Genomic DNA, 18,577 nt, shown 5'->3' with positions numbered 1-18,577 from the left:
AAAGCACCACATGGGGGTGAAACACGTAGGGGGATTCTTTCATGAGATGCTGAATAAATAAGGTGATTTTTTTTTAATACGGATTCTTGTCTCCTTAATTATTCATGGTATGTTGTGCAGTGCATTTTTTTCAGTTGAGTGGATAACTTAATCTGAAAAGAATCTGCAATCTCATGCTCTGACGACATTGTGGCTTCCTATTGGCCCGTGGGAGTGAGGCTTGAATGACAGCCATATTGATTTCCCAAGAGGGACCACAAATACCAACAAATACCAAACTGAATATCTCAGGAACCGGGCAGGATGTGGGAGGGATGGGGTGTAGGGTCCTGAAGATAGAAATGGGATATTCAGCTGCATACCTGGTACTGATTCTGTTAAAAGTTTGAGTAGGCTGCTATAAACATTACTAATCTGTAAACAATAGTAATTTGCTATTTTGTTCTGCTACGTTAAATTTAAAAATGCATTCTAAAATTATAAATGTCAGTAGGCCTTAGATTAGTATGGGAGGGTGGAATGTTCATGTATTTAATGAAGTGTTAACAAGATGCTCCCTCAGACAGTTGCATAAAGTCTCTTCTTACACCATTTGAACATTGAAACAACGCCAGACAGTGTTTAGAAATTGAGTGGGACTCTAAAAATGCATTCTGTATAAACTGACAGACTAATGAATACTTAATGCATCCACTGCCCACGTGCCGCTTCTGCCCCTTGAAAGGGAAACCTTTTCTTTGCTTTATCAATTCACTCTTTGCATTCTTGGGAAACCGAATAGGCACATTGCTGGGAGCACCGAAATAAAGAGACATGCATTCATTTCAATGCTTAGTCACGCACTTGCAAGAACAAACAATGAAAACTTTAGATACAGTATACACAGAGAAAACAAAATGGAACAGGTAGAGTGGACATAAATGGGCAAAACAGATATCACTATAGTATTTTCCCAAAGTACTGTAGTTAAAAAATAGAGACCTACTAGGAGCTTTTAAAAAATTGGCATTGTTCCCACTAAAGAAATCAAGGGCAATTTAATGATGGTCTCAAAACATGAATCCAGTAAAAAATAATATCCTTGTGCAAACTCCAATACACCAACTAGTAAAGTATGACTGACTAAGAAACATTTATTACCAAGTACATTTTTATCCAGTGAAAAATTAGACTATGGGATTTCCCCCTTAAAAAGATATAGGGGGTCATGCACTAAGCAGTGATAAGTCTTTTAAGTGAGATAAATGCCTTTATAGCGTGATACTGTCTGCTATGAGATTCACAAATCAGTGATAAGTGCTTTTAAGTGGGAAAAAAGCCATTATAGCACGATACTGCAGTGTTATCACTGCTTTGTGAATCTCACAGCAGGCAGTATCACGCTATGGGGGTCATGCACTAAGCAGTGATATGTGGGTTTTCTGGGTGCTATGCACAAAGCAGTGATAAGTGCTTTTAAGTGAGATACATGCCTTTATAGCGTGATACTGCCTGTTGTGAGATTCACAAAGCAGTGAAAACACTGCAGTATCGTACTAAAATGGCATTTTTTCCCACTTAAAAGCACTTATCACTGCTTTGTGAATCTCACAGCAGGCAATATCACGCTATAATGGCTTTTTATCTCACTTAAAAGCACTTATCACTGCTTAGTGCATAACCCCCTATAAATGCATGTATCTCACTTAAGTGATAAGTGCTTTTAAGTGAGATAAAAAGCCATTATAGCGTGATATTGCCTGCTGTGAGATTCACAAAGCAGTGATAAGTGCTTTTAAGTGGGAAAAAATGCCATTTTAGTACGATGCTGCAGTGTTATCACTGCTTTGTGAATCTCACAACAGGCAGTATCACGCTATAAAGGCATGTATCTCACTTAAAAGCACTTATCACTGCTTTGTGCATAGCACCCAGAAAACCCACTTATCACCGCTTAGTGCATGACCCCCATAATCTTTCATCCACTTGAATGAATTTTGATGTGTTATTAACTGAATTAACGATCTTCTCATTGTTAAACAGAGGCAGTGACAGCAAATTAATACAGTTATGGCAAAATGTAAAACTGCAGTGGTTTTTGAACTGCCTCTAAATGTGGAGCTGTGACAGTGTGTTTAAGGTGTTGGCCCTGTATATAGTACATACTGTATGGTACTGTAGGTTATGGGCTAAATTCTTGCCTCAGCTATGGTTTTGCCAAATCACTTTCTTGTCACAACCTTGTTGTCCCAAATGACTCCTTGTAATTGTTAATATTTATCAGCTGCATGATGACTCTTAAAAACTCTTTTGATCTTTGAGATTCTATCTGAGTTAAGTCCAAAAGGTATATCTAAGTCTCGGAACAGAAAAGACGGACACAATAGTACAGAAAATACTAAGTAAAAAACGTTATAACTGCAAAAATGAGACTTGGAGATACATGGAGGAGGAGGAGAGTGTTTATGCTCTGGGAAGAACGTCATTCCTCTAGTGTGTATTCTCTCACTCTTCCGGTCCTATATCCTGAGCTCTCCAAATGGAAGAACTTTTGAACGGGTTTAAGAGCTGCATTTTTTTTATCTTTGGTTGTGTGCATGTTTATTTATGTTTTTATTCACGGCTTGATCATTAATGATAGAGATCACTTGTATGCACAACAGATATTGTTATTCAAGAGTATTGTCCACAGTATATATCCACTTTCAGTTTATAATCACAATCAGGAGCGCCCTTTTACCTGTTCTGTTTTTTGTTTACCCGGGACAGTCCTGGTTTGCTCAGATTTAGATAATAAAGAAAATATTTCAGGAGTAATGGTAGGCAGCATACAAATCTTGTCAAATAACCAACACTATGTTTTATTACACATAAAGTATCATAGATAACATTCTCATAGCAACAGATGATATGTTCCAGTACATTGCTGGCTCATGTAAATGTGTCCCAGTTGAGCCTTACAGATATTTGGTAGCCGTCATTTTGCTCATTTTATCTGCAGGAAAAAAAATCTACCTGAGTAAATCTATCAGACGAACAGACTGTAAACATGTAAGACTCTTCAACATTTGATGCATACTCAAGCAGGAGAAAGGGGAAATATTGATGTGCATCAAGGCGCACTTTTTAGCAGGTTGATATATTGCCCCCACACAGTCATATTTCTGTCAAATTATCTATGTCTCTGTGTTGGAACATATCATTTCTTCATGGAAAAAAATCTTATACTTCAGATGCATGGCTTAAGATTCCTGGTCTTTTATGCAATGAAGCACACATGAAATCAACTGCTGGATTCAACTGTATTTAAACTCTAAAATACAGTTTGTTTGCTTAATAATCATAAGATGAAAATAGTAAGCTCAAAACACTAATGTTTTTATACAGTAATACAGAGGTGTGTGTGTGTGTGTGTGTGTGTGTGTGTGTGTGTGTGTGCGTGCGTGCGTGCGTGCGTGTGTGTGTGTGTGTGTGTGAAATTATCTCTGAGAAGGAATCTTGGCACATCTGATTGCCGTCTACAAACTTCAAAGAAAAGTGGGTGTCATGGGAGACCAGATCATTACACAAGGATTGCAACCACCAGACAAAATGAAGGAGTTGAATAAAAGCGGTTAATTTTAGCTGGAGCATCGGATTGGTTTATATACCGTGTGACACCTTTCCTTGTTTGGAGTGATGTGATGTCATCAAAAAGGGAGGGAGACATGCTACCTGATTGGCTATATTACCTCCATTTTTGATGACGTCACAAGGAAAGGCATCACATGGTAAAAAAAACCAATCCGATTGGTTGGTGACATGTGAGGGCTGCCATTTTGCTATTTTTTGCTTAAGTGACGTCATCTTAAAGGGAGGGACGCATATACTACCTGATAGGCTGGCTTCCCTCCCTTTTTGATGACGTCACATGCTTAAAAAAATGGAACCTGTCACATCGTACACCAGCCAATCGGATTTTGGATGTCTCATTTGACCCGAAGAAGATGACGGGACAACATCCACCCCAAAAAAGAAGGAAGAACTTACTGGGGTCATCTCTTTAATCAAAATACAATTGTGGACTTCTTCTTATCGGCTGTTTGAGGAGCATTGCGTCGTTGGTCAAGAGTTGCTGACAGAGTAGGATACGGAGGGTGAAGACAGCATAAAGGTAAGAAACACATTGATTGGCTTTTATTTCATTGTGTATTTTTTTTAGGTTGCCCATTGACTGCTAATGTGCTTATATATGCCCCTTTCTGTGCAGATAAGCACAGTGACAAGCAATGCATTAATTGGCAAATGCCATTTTTATTTCATTGTTGTAATGTATTTTAACTTATGTTTTTGTGGCTTGACCATTCATTGTCAGTGTGGCAATCCATGACCATATTATAGGCAAGATTTACCACAGTCACAATCAATGGCTTTATTGTGAAATGCTTGTTTATATTTAGATGTCATGTGATTTATTTTGTGGCTGTTTTTGTTTTAGCTTGCCCATTCATTACAATAGTGGAAAACCATGCTCATACTGTATTATGGGCATGGTTTACCACAGCGACAATCAATGGGTAGAGGGGGTGGGTGTTGTTGCCCCGGGAAATGTGGTTAGGCCTCCTGGGTGGGTAGCGGGGGAGGGAGTTAAACCCTCAATTACTATAGAGGTTACTAACCGCTAAGGTGATTAAGGGGTTAGTGGCCATTAGTTTGTTTTTTATTGTAATGTTGCTGGCCACGTAGGACGTAGAGGAAGACGAGGATGGCCTTCATCCTGTCAGGGGTAATTGCAACTTTAATGTACTTTATGCTGGCTGGGTAATGTTTTATTTTTAATGGACAAATGTGCTATTATCCATATCTGGATAATAGTAATTTATTGTAATTATTATTGTACTTGTATGTGTTGGGGTGGGTGGGGTTTTTGGGGGTATAGGGGGTGGGTGAAGGGGGTGGTTGCCCCAGGGTGGGTGGTTAGGCCTCTCGGCTGGGTAGCGGAAAGGGTTAACCCCTTCATTACGATAGCAGTTACCACCGCTATGGTAGTGAGGGGGTTAACTCCTCCCGCAACCTTCCCGGTAGGCCTAACCACCCACCCTGGGGCAAATACCCCCTTCACCCACACCCCCTAACCCCAAGAAATCAGGTACTCGTGTTTAACCCCTTTATTAAGGTAATGAAGCTGTTTTTATTTTATTTTAATAACATAGTACTGTAGCAGGGGGTCTCCTGAGTTGAACGCAATCATTTCAGCCTCGGGGATCCCCTGCTTCTTGAGTTAGAGGCCCGGTATGGGATGCTGGTATCTCCCTTCATTGTTTAAATGTCCCGTGTCATGTGACGGGACATTTAAACACGCAGGAGATAATGGCACCCTATACCGGGGCCTGCAATTTGGGAAGCATGGGGTCCCCGAGGCTGAAATGAATGCGGTTCTTCTCCGGAGACCCCATGCTATAATACTGTGTTACTTTTAACAGTCATATTTTTTTTCACATAGCCGTTTTTAAATCAAATATTTGGCTGCTCTTGTTCCTTTGGAAATGAAAGCACAGCAAATAACAATTCCACTTGTAGGTGCATTTGCATGTCTCAGACAGGTCTACAACCCTGTCTTTCCCTATTATCGCTTAGTAAACAATGCTTCCACTGCAGCCAGGGATTCTGGGTAATGACACGCAAATGAGTATACAGTGTATCACATTTTGCTTCTTGTCCACTTAAGTGAAGCACAATACCCTTTTGCTTGGCAGTCTCTAAATGGGGGAGTGTTTGTTAAGCAAGTGTTTCCTGTACCCTAATCCCACCTTGTTCTTATCAGAGGGGCAATAAAGATAAAGGGAGGGGGAGAAAAGGAGGTTTTACCTGTGCAAATACATGTTAAATTCCTAGTGGCATCAGACAAAGGAGTGTAGCAAGAGGAAGTCAAATCCCTCTCAAGTCTGAGCTCATCGTGTTCAAACTAACATAACATATTTTAAAATACTTTCGGTGTTGAATTTCGGTAATAAAGCATTAATCACACAGAACTACTACTTCAAACTGTGTCACTGCCATTATTACACGTTGGCCCTTGGAGAGACTGCTCCTTTTAACCACAACAACATGAGATCATAAGCAAGGTTTGTTACACACCGTTTTAAAGAGCCAGATATCCAATCTCTTCAACTACAGCTGCAAAAACAACACTAGATATATCAAAGTGGATAAGTCAACTCAACTTTGATAAGTCTGGTGCTGTTTCAGCCAGGAAAGTGTGACAAATGATCCTAGCAGTGAGGTAATAAGATGCACAATTACATGGATAATACAAAGCCATTATTTGCAAGCAGTACACATGTATCTTACAAACAGCCCTTCAGTCATAGAGATAGGCAGCCTAAGTGTTCTGCGCGTTGCAGAAAACATTTCCTTGTAACTATGCATATCATAATTAAACGAGAGGACATTACAATGGGAGCACTGAGGGGAAAGAACAGTATGAATAAGCTGTGACAGTGAACTGATCTACGAAGAGTTTCATATTTGGTTATGCTTCTTGCGGTAATTAATTCTCCCTCCAGGGGTAAACATATAGGGGTCTATTCAACTCTAATTCAACACCACATTCAGCCCCCTGCTGATCATTTTTCAACTGGGAACTGGATCTAAAGCATGAGGAAGTGGAATTTAGTGGCTGGCAGCTCGATTCAGACCTAAGGCAACCTCCCTGAGTGAATTACATAGACACACAACCACGCTTATTTTAAAGCAACAATGCCCCTCAGAAGTCTACTGTATATTAGAGATGGGGGGATTTTTTGGTGGATTTGGATCCGCAGCGGATAAGCCGGTTCCTTTGGTTCGCGGATTTCAGCCGATCAATCTCAAAAAGGGTGATTTGCATTTTGTGGATTTTATTATTATTATTATTACCAATTCACTCCGCAGATTCTGCAATACATAGACGGATTTGTAGAATCTAATCCATGGATTCAGCAATCCGGTGGCAGATTCTTAAGAATTCTACAAATCTGTCCACGTATTGTATCCAATGGTGGTTTTTGATGAATCCATACAGATTTTGGGGGAGAAAATCTGTGAAAAGGATTTGGGTGGATTCGCCCATCACTACTGTTTATGAGTTTAACTCATGACGAATAAGGAGTTTAACTCATATAATGATAGTCTTTTACCCTGAGCCATGTTCTGCACTTTTTATTACATTTTTTTTCTATTGTTAAAAAAATAATCTTCTTTATCTTCTGAGGTTACCATGGTTACCGGAAAATCAGCTCTGGGGAGAGCTTCATTTTAACCTCCCAGACACTTAACATTTCTGCTTATATTTCCCAAATGAAGTACCAGATTCTAAAATTAAAACCAGCTTTAAAAAGGGCAAGAAGAGATCATCTCAAAGTAAAAAATAAAATGCAAGAAGTATTGCGATCTGTGCAGACTGCCACTTTAATCTCCGACAGCTACACACAGATGTCGCCAGACTTATTATCCCCGGTGTCATAATTGTCACTGCTCCGGTGCAGCAGCACTCAGGTTCCCGCTCTCACTGCCCTGTGGACAGTAAGAAGACTAGGAGGATTAACTCTGTGGGGTTACATGCTTCTCAATGGGACCCCGCAGCCTTAATCCTTTTGGGCCATATACAGGGAACAAAATACAGATATTCACCTTTCAGATGAGCTGCGTAGCCGTGTCCCCGTGTCTCTGTAGCGCAGGTAAGATGTAGGGCTGCATTTCCTACGCCCTGGGTGACATAGTTGCCCTTATATGCATCTCTACATCATGAGGGGAGGCTATATGGCCATATTTGGACATCTACACCATCAAGGGAGCTGGACAGTGTTACATATTCTTCCATGATGCCACTCTGTAACGTATCTTTCAATTTGGTCTACATTTTTTTTTTAAATTTTCGCAAAAGTCTGCAGGTTTTTTTTTTCATTTGCAATCTCAAAAGTTCGTCAAGTTTCTTTACAAGAAAAATGAAAACAAAAAAATAATAATAATCAGACAATGAGGGGCCTCTTCTAGTAGCTTCGATAAGTGACATACTAGAGAATTTTGGACGAGTTTGCAAGTGTAGCTATTCAGAAAGCTTCGAAGGACACACATCAATGGTTTATTGCCAAGTGTAATGTATTGTACTGTTATGTCAATTGGGACAAACGGCTCCCTTTGTGTAGCGCTACCGTTTGTCCAGGCTCTTCGCTACACAGTTTTCTAGGGTTTAATTTGTAGAAAAGGACAAACACGTGTATACACACAAGAGGCACTCAGGCCTCAACCTTCAGCGGTTTATTTCTCCACAAACCACTTAAACCATGGGTACACTGTGCCTTTAAGAAAACAAAATTCTAAAATAAAAACCTATTCCCTATAGAGAAACTAACTAAACTTTGCTGTTACCCTTTCTAATGGCGTTGGCCAGCTAAACTGGTTCCCAGCCCAAAACATATACTATCCTATGCCCCCAAACAGTCTTTTAACATTGCAGAGTCTTATTGATTGCTTGTCTGTATTGTAGCGGATTCCAATCCCAGGGTCTCTGTGTAGGTCCAACAGCAAACAGGAAAGCTGGTTCGGGGAATCAGGCTGTGTCCAGCCTGTGGAAATCTTTATCCTGCGTGGGGTGTCCCAGCTGGTCCCAACAGCCATGCTCCCTGCAGGGCTGGGGAACAAGAACAGCCAGGGTCCTTCCTGGCTTGGAGAAAATCAATCTCCCCCTTGCTGGAGAAAAGCAGTCTCTCTTGTGCAGGGTACTTCCTGCCTTGTTTAAACCTTCATTTAGTAGTGCTGTCCTAATTAGTACCAGGTGCAGCAAGCTCCATTGGGGGAATTTAACCTTCTGTACACTGGAACTTATTCACTCCGCTAGCACTCTAGTCCATAAGGACAGTGACTCTGTCACACAATGTTATTTTATGGCGTATTTCTTTTGTTTTGCAAACACATGAGTAAACGTGCTATTAACCATTTTTTGTCTACTAGTGCTTTTGCCCATTTGTATATGTGATGGAGGTAGAGGAGCTGACAGTGGTGGTACTGTAGTTGCCCAGGGAAGGGTGGTTAGGTCTCCCAGGTGGTATCAAGGGGTAAGCAGGTTAACCCCTTAATTACTATAGTGGTTACTATCCACTAAGGTAATTAAGGGGCTAGTGACCAGTAATTCGTTTTTTGTATTTTAATGTTGCTGTCCACGGAGGAAGAGGATGAAGATGTGGATGAGGACAGCCTTCATCCTTGCAGGAGTAAGTACAACTTTAATTTACATTATGCCAGCTGGGAAGTGTTTTATTTTTAATGGGCAATTGCGCTATTATCCAGATCTAGATAATAGGAATGTTGCCCATTACTGTATGTGTTGGGGGGGGGGGGAGAAATGGGGTGGCCCATTCATTGCCATTGGGGTTATCTTTGCTCCCTTTGAGGTCATATTACTACACTGGCAATCAATGGTTGTATTGGCTAGTATTGCTGTTTGCATTGTATTTTAATGTTTATTGGTTGTAAAAGGGGTGGGTGAAGGGGGCAGTTACCCTGGGGTGGGTGGTTAGGCCTCTCGGGAGGGTAGCAGAAGAGATTAACCCCTTCATTACCTTAGCATTAGTAACAGTTATTGGCATTTTCCTACCTCACGGTTTGTGACTTGCGGTAGTTGCCCCAGGGTGGTTTGTTAGGCCTCTCACATGGGTAGCGGGAGAGGGTGGGTGGTTAGAGGGGCTGGTCTCAGGTGTCAGGCCTCTGGCCAGTGGCTGTGGGGGGCCCGGAAGCCAGACAAGGCAGTTGCTGCCAGGCCCCGGCTCTCCCCAGCTGCAGGCCTCCTCACTCTGTCCCACGCCGAACTTCCGAAGCTGCCACGCGATGGGCCTCACTGACATCAGTGCGCCGAAAATAAGTTTGGCCCAGCTTCCGGCATGCGCTGGCATGAAAGGGAGGCCTGCCGCGCGCCGATATCAGAGGGCCTGGCGTGGGACCGTCAGTGTAGAGGGGGCCTGCAGCTGGGAAGAGCCTGAACCTGGCGGCAACGGCTTTGTCAGCCGCCGGGGCCCGCACAGCCACCGGGCCCGTGACACTTGTCCCGGCTGTTTCCACCTGTCGGCGGCCATGCGTGAGGTAGGGTCATGCCAAACCGTTCGATTTGACAGTGATAACATCAAAGCTACTAGAATAAGCCCCTGAGCCTTTCTAGAGTTTTGACTCAAACCTCGCTCGGATTAAAAAATTTGTTTCGAAATGTGACTTGAACTACCAAACAAATGTTGAAGTTTGCTACATTTGGATTTCATCAGCACATCATTATATATTTAAAAAAGCAAAAAACCTGCACTAGTGTATGGCGGCCTCTCACTTTCTACACTACAAGGCAGCATAACGGTATTTCCCATGCAGTTTAAAGAGCCTTAGGGAAAAAAACTGTCTTTTGAAGGGCCTTTCAGATAAGACTTTCTAAAGCCCAGTGATGTTACAAAGTGTGAGTGATGTAGCAGTCATGCTAACTTAATTTTTTGGTACATTTTTCAGGAATGAAAAACACTGAGTTTGGAGTGTGTAGTAAAAGAATGAGAGTTAAAAGAGACACCTAACTTTATAGTGAAGAAATCTTTAAAAATAAAAAGGCATAGGGAAACTGCACTTTTAAATCAGTTCAACAGGATATTCTGCATCTTAGAGCAGGGGGAGGGGGCTCAACTCCAGTCCTCAAGCCCCCCCCCCCCCCAACAGGACAAGGTTTCAGAATATCCCAGCTTTAGCACAGGTGGCTCAATCAGAGGCTCAGTCTTTGATGGAGGCTTTAATTGAGCCACCTGTGCTGAAGTTGGGATATCCAGAAAACCTGGCCTGTTGGAGGGGCTTGAGATATGGAGTTGAGCCCCCCTGTCTTAGAGGTCCTCACACTCACCTAAAAGTTACAAATATATCGTTGACAGGATGGCTGCTTTAATTCATATAAATCAAAGATAATGCTCCACTTTTGATTGCATAAAACAGCCATGCCCTTTGAACACTCTCTGTGATATCTTCATTGCTCCTTCCAAATGCCTCCTGTCTTCATGTACGAAAGACGTTCCAACTATTAAAACTCATTATACGCCCCGCTTCACTTTAATACCAGGAGGATATCACTAACCGGTAAAAGACCTTGATGTTCCTATTCTTTCTCCTGCCTTATATGTATAGCTGCAAAACCTTGATAAGAAAAACCTACCATTCATGGCAAATCTCCTCTGAGGTATTACTGCAACAATTCATATTTATTTTTTAACAAACTACAACAAATGTCTTATGCTTTTTCTTTTGTGAGCCAATCGGAAGACTTTTTGCGGGTTTTAAGTATTTCTCAAAGGAATCTTCTAAAATTGTGCACAAAATCTGCAGCATGACTTCAATGTACATTTTTTGTACCTGCTTTCCCCACAATATGTTTCCTGTTTGTATCATGTGATTAGCTAAAAAAAAAAAAAAATCCCGCAAGGGACATAAAAATTCTGACATACACACCACATAGAAAGGGATTTTATTTAAGCCATGGGAGAAAATCCTCAGAATTAGATCGCAAATGTTGCATGTTTACTGAAAAATAATAACCCTTTTATAAAGTCAAGTAATGTTTTTCCAAAACTCATTAGATGTATCCATACAATATGTAAATGAGAAAAAATGTTCATATGGCAAAAAAAAGAGAAACTTCCCCGCCAAATTCTGCTGACATTCTGAAGCAGCAGAAGTAGCTGGCTTCACTCAACTCTAAAGCTAGGAGCTCATAAATAATGGAGGAAAAGCAGCAGAAAAGCACAATAAACACCATTTTTAAGGATCCCAGTAAAACAAAATTAATTTAACAATATTTTCCCTGAACTAAAAAACTGCCAGTTGCTTTCATAATGATTTATGTGATTAGGTAAACAGCAATCCCAGGTGCTCATTTTTTTAATTGCTGGTGTTCCCCTCCCATCCCCTGGGTCATGAAATGCCGAAACCACAGGCTAGTAAGAAGACGAAGAGGTTGATGCCATCTTAATAAAAACAGGAAGAGCACAGCCACTGTACTGTAAGTATATTGGGAAGCCCCACAGATAAAACTATTGTGGTTCAGCTCCGGAGAAACCCCAGTTTGAATACTGTTGAACAAATCTATTTTTATTTTGGCCAGGCAATTAGTAAAATGAAAATAAATGGTGTAAGTAGGATAATTTATTGATCCCCTTCAGGATTAACACCTGATAGGCACAGTGCCCTGCTGCTGTGACAGGGATGGTGTGAGTCAAGATCTTTTTGCTGTTCGAGCAGCTGATTGGTCTTTGAGAGCCACACTAGAGATCTACATTGGATGGGTGGAATTCCCCTTACGCCAGGACAATGGTGGGTAGGGTGGCAGAGAGAGGAGTAACTAAGGTCTCGTGACTTGTGAGGTGATGGAGATTAACAAGGAAATCAGAACTGCTAAGATTAAGCAACATTTGTGTGATGATTTTAATAGGTAGATCTATTCAGCAAAAGCCTTGTTGGAGTTCTTCGACTTCCCCTGTATATTCAATTTTAGAGAGTAAAAGTACTTATTTTCAAAATCGGGGTCCATGTTAAAATGGACAGAAGTGAAGAGTGGCACTTTGTGAGTGCTCATTTGCATGTTATTACCCAGAAACCCTTGCTGCAGTGGAAGCACTGAGCTAAGAGATAATGGGGAAAGTCAGAGCTGCAGACCTGTCTGAAACATGTGAATGTGGTCACAAGTGATATTTTACTTTGCTATTTTTTTTCTCTCAAGTTTTTAAAAATTGCCTAGGAAGCATACAGATTTAAAGGGGCACTCAATGCCGGTGAAATTGCAGCATTTTCTTTGCTATATATATATATAGTATTTAATCATTTGAGATATTAGTTCCTTGAATTAGCCACAGTGCTCAGATTATAGCTTTACATTTGAAAAGTACATACCTTCCATTAAGAATTAAATATCAGAAGCAAATGTTACAGAGGGGCGGGTGCTTTTTCAATCGCCAGAATAACTTTGCTGAGTGTGGATACTGTACTAACTTCTTCAGTGGTGAAAGCATTTCAGAATCATTGCAAGGCTTCGAAGCCCTGAAGGGGTTACACCACATGAAATGCAGATATCCCAGTGCAGCAAGAAGGTAATATAAACCTGTGGACTGATAACAGAAAATCCATTCCTCAGACTCTTAACTGCTGACACAGACCATTTGGAGAATGGATTAAATCTCTCTTTTCTTGTGTAGTGTTGAATGCTCTAAACTACAATGTATTCCCACAGATAAATTACTCCTTTTACATCCTAAATTATACATGAACATTTTCCATGTAATATAAAGTACATTTAAAAAAGAAATATATATTAGTATCTTAGTATATATTATATTAGTATTAGTATATATTAGTATATATATATATACAGTATATATACACACGTATGTATGTATGTATGTATGTATGTATGTATGTATGTATGTATGTATGTATGTATATTAATTAGAGGAGTCAAGGCGCGTGCACACACACATATATAATCACATTTTAAGTTATGGTGGGTGAAAAAGGTGCCAAGAAACCTCCACCATTAGGCATCACAAAGTGGCGTCTGGTATCCTCACCAATTCGCCTGCTGGTAATGCCTCCTAGTCTGCTGTGTTCCTGGCAGTGAGTCGTGTCACTCCCAGTGCAATCGATTTTGCAGCTTGGGACAGGCAGCAATCTGGTATCAGTGGAGATGCTGCAGAAATAGCCTATAGCACAAACTCTACGCGTTTCGCTTAGAATAGCTTCGTCAGGAGTCCCTCACTGAAAAATCGATTGCACCAGAAGTGACGCGACTCACTGCCGGGAACACAGCAGACTAGGAGGCATTACCAGCAGGCGAATTGGTGAGGATACCAGACGCCACTCAGCTATACTTCTCTATGTCCATGCTACATATGCTTGTGTAAGTGTGCACTTATCTGTTTAATACAATTTCTAAGTATATACAGTTTTGCACTATGGTATTTTTTCTTCTACATTGAGGAACATCCCACCCAGATCGTAACCATCTCCTACACCAGGAAATTAAGCCTGATGATCCAGAGACACATTTATTGTGGGATATGCTGGTTTTAAATGAAGAAAATGTGAGTCCCCATTCTATTATAGTCCTACTAGTTGAGACCCAATTGAAGCATATGGCGGTATGTAGTGTTTATTTGCTTCATTTCCATATGGTGTTACCTGCGCTCCCCAAACCTTCAGCACATCCGTTTAAAGAAGAAACTTGGACCTTTCTTTATAGGGTTTAGCTGCAATCTTTTCACTTTATTATTTGCACATGCACTTGCATTTTATTTCAAATTAAGGATTGTTAGTGCACAATTTATATCTTCTTAACACTTTTACTGTGATTTAATATTGTTATAACAACACATCACCTAAATTACACTCTATATAGGAGCGCCTAAGTACCATTTTTTTTTGTCACAGTGAATAAGAAGCTAAACCTGATGACGTCATGGCTTCTTATTGGCCCGCAGGGAGTGGGAGCTATGAAACTCCACCATAACATGATCCCTGCTAGCCGAGCGGAGCAGCTACCGGCACCTCCTGTGGAGGTACTGTAAGTATCTCTGGAAGCCATGGATCCCAGGACTGAAAATGATGGGGTTCATCTCCAGAGACCCCCTGCTTCAATCCAATGAAATAATAAATAAAGTAGCATGGATTGCCACTTTAAACCTATTTATGTGCATCAATAAATAGGTATTGATGTATTCCTACCTGTTGAGTTAATCTGAAGTTAGGTACACTAGGAACAACTGCAAATTTATACCTCAGTAATGTCACGACTTTGAATCATTATATTGCCAGAATAAGAACTGAGGGTGCTACGAAGTAATGCAATAAGCAAATAGAGCACAATGTTATGTGTTTTAGAAAGTCCCACACTACAAGCTTGTACTTTCATTTCACCCCATCACTGCTGTTTCTGACAAAATGCTGAAATTCTTGTAGCCAGATACCTACTGGTTTAGGAGCCAGTGCTGATTCCCTGGTCATAGGGAAAATGTAAATAGCTAACTGCTGTTTCACTGGCAAAAGGCAAACATGAATATATCATGGTGTTTCTCTGCGCTTACATCTATCTTGGGCACTTTACAAACAATAACTTGAGGGTCTTCAAATATCTGCGGTGACTACGAAAATGTGTTTTTCCTCTATGGGAGTCCCCTTGTCAAGTAAGATAACAAAATGAGGTAACTTGGGGGTAATGCAGCTTCTACTGTATATTGTTATACACAATATTTTGTATATATACTGATGGAGGAAAGAGGTGGACCAAAACAATAGACAAAAATAGTATTTAACAACATTCATTAAGAAAGGTGTGAAACCTTACATTCCGTCTAAATATCACGCTACCCCAAAGCCTTTCCCACAAAGTGTGCTTCATTAGAGAACTACTGTATGGGGCAAGCCACATTTCCCTCTCCCACTATACTATACCAAAAACTAAAAATACAGGTCAGCTGCGTAATAATGATTCAGCTTTGTACTCCCATTTGCTTTTCTCTTGTGAATGTGAAAAGATCTTGAAAAAGGTCCACACTAGGACCCAAATGTTGATCCTTGTACTTTTCCAGAACTAAGGCATTGCACAGTGTGCGCAATGGCGTGCGCAGCACGAACAAAAATAGTGTTTCAATCGGTCCAGCTATAGTGCGTGTGATGCGGCCGCGTCACATGAGCGTTTCAGCCAATGAGGTTGAACCAGCTTGGTGATGTCATGACCATGCCTCCTAGTCACGCAGCAGCCTGGACCACATACCGCTCAGGCTACATGCCCACGCACACGTCTGCTTGCGCTCTATCACGCGCGCACTATGGCCTCAACCTAATACATTTTTTGGCAAGACCACTGGAGTGCTGTCTTCTTTCTTCTCAGGATCTGCTATACCCCATCTCGCTGGGGCTTTCTGAGCAACCGTAGCAGCTCTTCACCATTATTGTGAGTGCAGCTACCTTCTCCTTTTAGCAATGTCAATAGGACAGAGTAATATGTGAAGAAAGAGCAGCCTGGATCATTATTACATTGTTAATATAGAGTTGTTTCCAGGATTGCACTGAAGGCTGTAGGACCACACTCACACAACACAAAATATTGTCCACATGACTGCAAGGCACAACACCATGTGTGTAACACTAAAAGTATAAGACATGATAAAGCTGTAAATAGCTCACATTGTGGCCCATAAACTACCATGGCGAAAAGCACAGTAACATCACTTCTTGGAAAAAGCAACATGAGTGCTGCAGTCACACAAAAGCCGCCTTTCAAAACTCAGCTTGTCTGCTTCGAAGGTCCTCCACTGTGGCCATATATATGACCTTTAGAACTGGCACTGACTTGAGTTCCCAAGGTCTGTCGTAAGGCGCTCGTGGCTAATTCTAATTCTCATCCTGGCATATGGTGAAAGAATATCTCACAGAAAGATTTATCAGAACTTCCCATCTTATAAATTGTACAGTAACATAGAAAATGTTCCCACACTTAAGATCATTTATTAAATGAACTGGCAGACGTTCAATATTAGCTCTCCATGTTTTTTGCAGTGAAACATATTCAGTATACTGTACGTTTGCGTTATTTTTTTCTGCTACACTTTGTAGAGAGCGATTTTTTCCTCCCAGTAAAACCTTCCTTTATAAATGACATTAGTATTGTATTTAGCCTTGAGGCTATCAGGAAAGATTGTAGCAGCTACTGAACAAATCGCTTCTACTAGTGGAGATTCAGCAGTTTTTGGCAAATTGCACTTCTTTTTTTCATGCACATAGTCATTGATTCCATTATACTTGCATAGTGAAGGGTTATTAAAATGCTTCAGATAACTACTAAAAATAAAATAGGTTACTCATGTACAGTGATGCAAAGAACATAAAATAGCAGATCTTCTCCATTCACAGTGCTGTTGTAGATATTGCTAATTATGTCGATCTGTCCTATAAGCAGCTACTGTACAGTATATAGACTTATCCAAAAATCAGCTTCACAATCATTGTAGTATTGCTATAGTGCGATTGCGATGGTATTTTACTTACTGTACCATTATGAAGAAGGAAAGAGTAACAAGGATTAAGGCATCACAAAATATCCCAGTCATAGTTACAACCGGAGCAGGATGTCTGCTAAAGGACACTTCAGGTTTTGGATCAACAATAATTACATTATAATGTTTACTAATGAGAAAATAGGGTAGATCCACCATATACATTTTTTTTCACTGGGTATTGTGTCATTGAGTACACAGAAGACAGGAGTTTAGAAGTATACAAGTATGAGTTTGCTTTTTCTCAACTAAATACTCCAACAACTGTTTAACCTACTCCATTATACAGTATGTTCCATTTACTTACCAAAGGTTTCATTTCATCTTCATCTTTGAAATAATAGAGCTGGTCTCCCTTGAGGACAAACCAACGAGTGTGCCAGGTTTTGACAAAGCCTCCTTGCTTCCGTAGCCACCCACACTTAATTGCATTCTGCCGGCCATGGCCAGACTGTGGGCTCTCCACAGAGACATTGTAGTCATCCATTATTAGGCTGATAGACTTTTCTATTTAAGAAACAAGAGAAAGAAAAAGAAACACATGAAATCATCTTTGCTTTAAAGAAATAAAAATTCAGCAGTAGAGGTTCAACGGGAAAATAAATTGCCCCTGACTTCAAAAGGTGCACTGCAAGGGTTCCTGCTATGCTCTTCAAACTTTTATTCCTGCTTATGGCAGTCAGCAGGGACCTAACCTACATTTAATAGTGTGGTTCAGCTGTAAAAGGCAAACAAACAAAGGGAGCAGAGAATGGACTTCCCAGGTAGTGTGTAACAGAGCAAGTCTTTTTCTTCTTTGAAGGTGCAGTTCCCCTTTGCATAATAGTAAAGCAATGCCAGTGTCATGTTAGCCACCTTATAGTCCAGGCAAGTGAATGGGTTACCATCTCTTTGTGAAAAATGGCCTTAGAGCTATATTTACCAAGCTGCAATGTTGGCTATCTGATCCGATATTAACTGTCATTAACTGGAGTGGCAATTAACGACAAATTGGGATGCGATATCCCGCATCGCGGCTTAGTGAATCCCGGCTGAAAGCTTGGTGATTATAATCAGTCAACCCTAAGCATTTTGAAATAACAGCAATGAATTAAAAAAAGACCTCCAACTCTGACGGGCCAATCAGAAGCTGCAACATCATCAGTCATGGCTACCTATTGGACGACCTTTTAAATACCCAGGAAGTAATACCAGTAACAACATTGGTAAGTACCTCAGAAGTCAGGGTACCACAGAGCTAAATATAATGCAGTTCAGCTCTAGAGGATCTTGCGCTTCTAAAGCTGTAAATAATAATATGTTGATTCAACAGGATTGATCATTTAAATAAGATAGAAAGCCAATAATATAAAAAAATATTACTTCTGTAAGCAAAGTAAATATTATTTTTGTAAGCTACAGTAACTGAAAATGCCACTTTGACTTCTCAAAGACTTCATTTAGTTGTATGCATCCACTATGGCATATGTGAGACATAGTAAGCTACAGTAAATGTGTCTGCCTATGAAAGACTGTACAGTTGC

General features: G+C 40.6%; 1 protein-coding gene across 4 annotated transcripts in view; it reads right to left on the bottom strand.

Annotated features, from left to right (window-relative positions):
* ARHGAP24 (Rho GTPase activating protein 24) overlaps nt 1-18,577 on the bottom strand; it is a 1,092,414-nt gene that overhangs the window by 475,599 nt on the left and 598,238 nt on the right. For all 4 annotated transcript variants that reach the window (XM_075605746.1, XM_075605737.1, XM_075605756.1 and 1 more), the window contains one exon: nt 17,362-17,561. In XM_075605746.1, coding sequence (XP_075461861.1) covers nt 17,362-17,561 — 200 coding nt within the window. The remainder of the gene's footprint in view (nt 1-17,361; nt 17,562-18,577) is intronic.

This window comes from Ascaphus truei, chromosome 1 (assembly GCF_040206685.1).
Source record: "Ascaphus truei isolate aAscTru1 chromosome 1, aAscTru1.hap1, whole genome shotgun sequence".
NCBI classification, from domain to species: Eukaryota; Metazoa; Chordata; class Amphibia; order Anura; family Ascaphidae; genus Ascaphus; species Ascaphus truei.
This window is presented reverse-complemented; position numbering and strand designations above follow the sequence as displayed.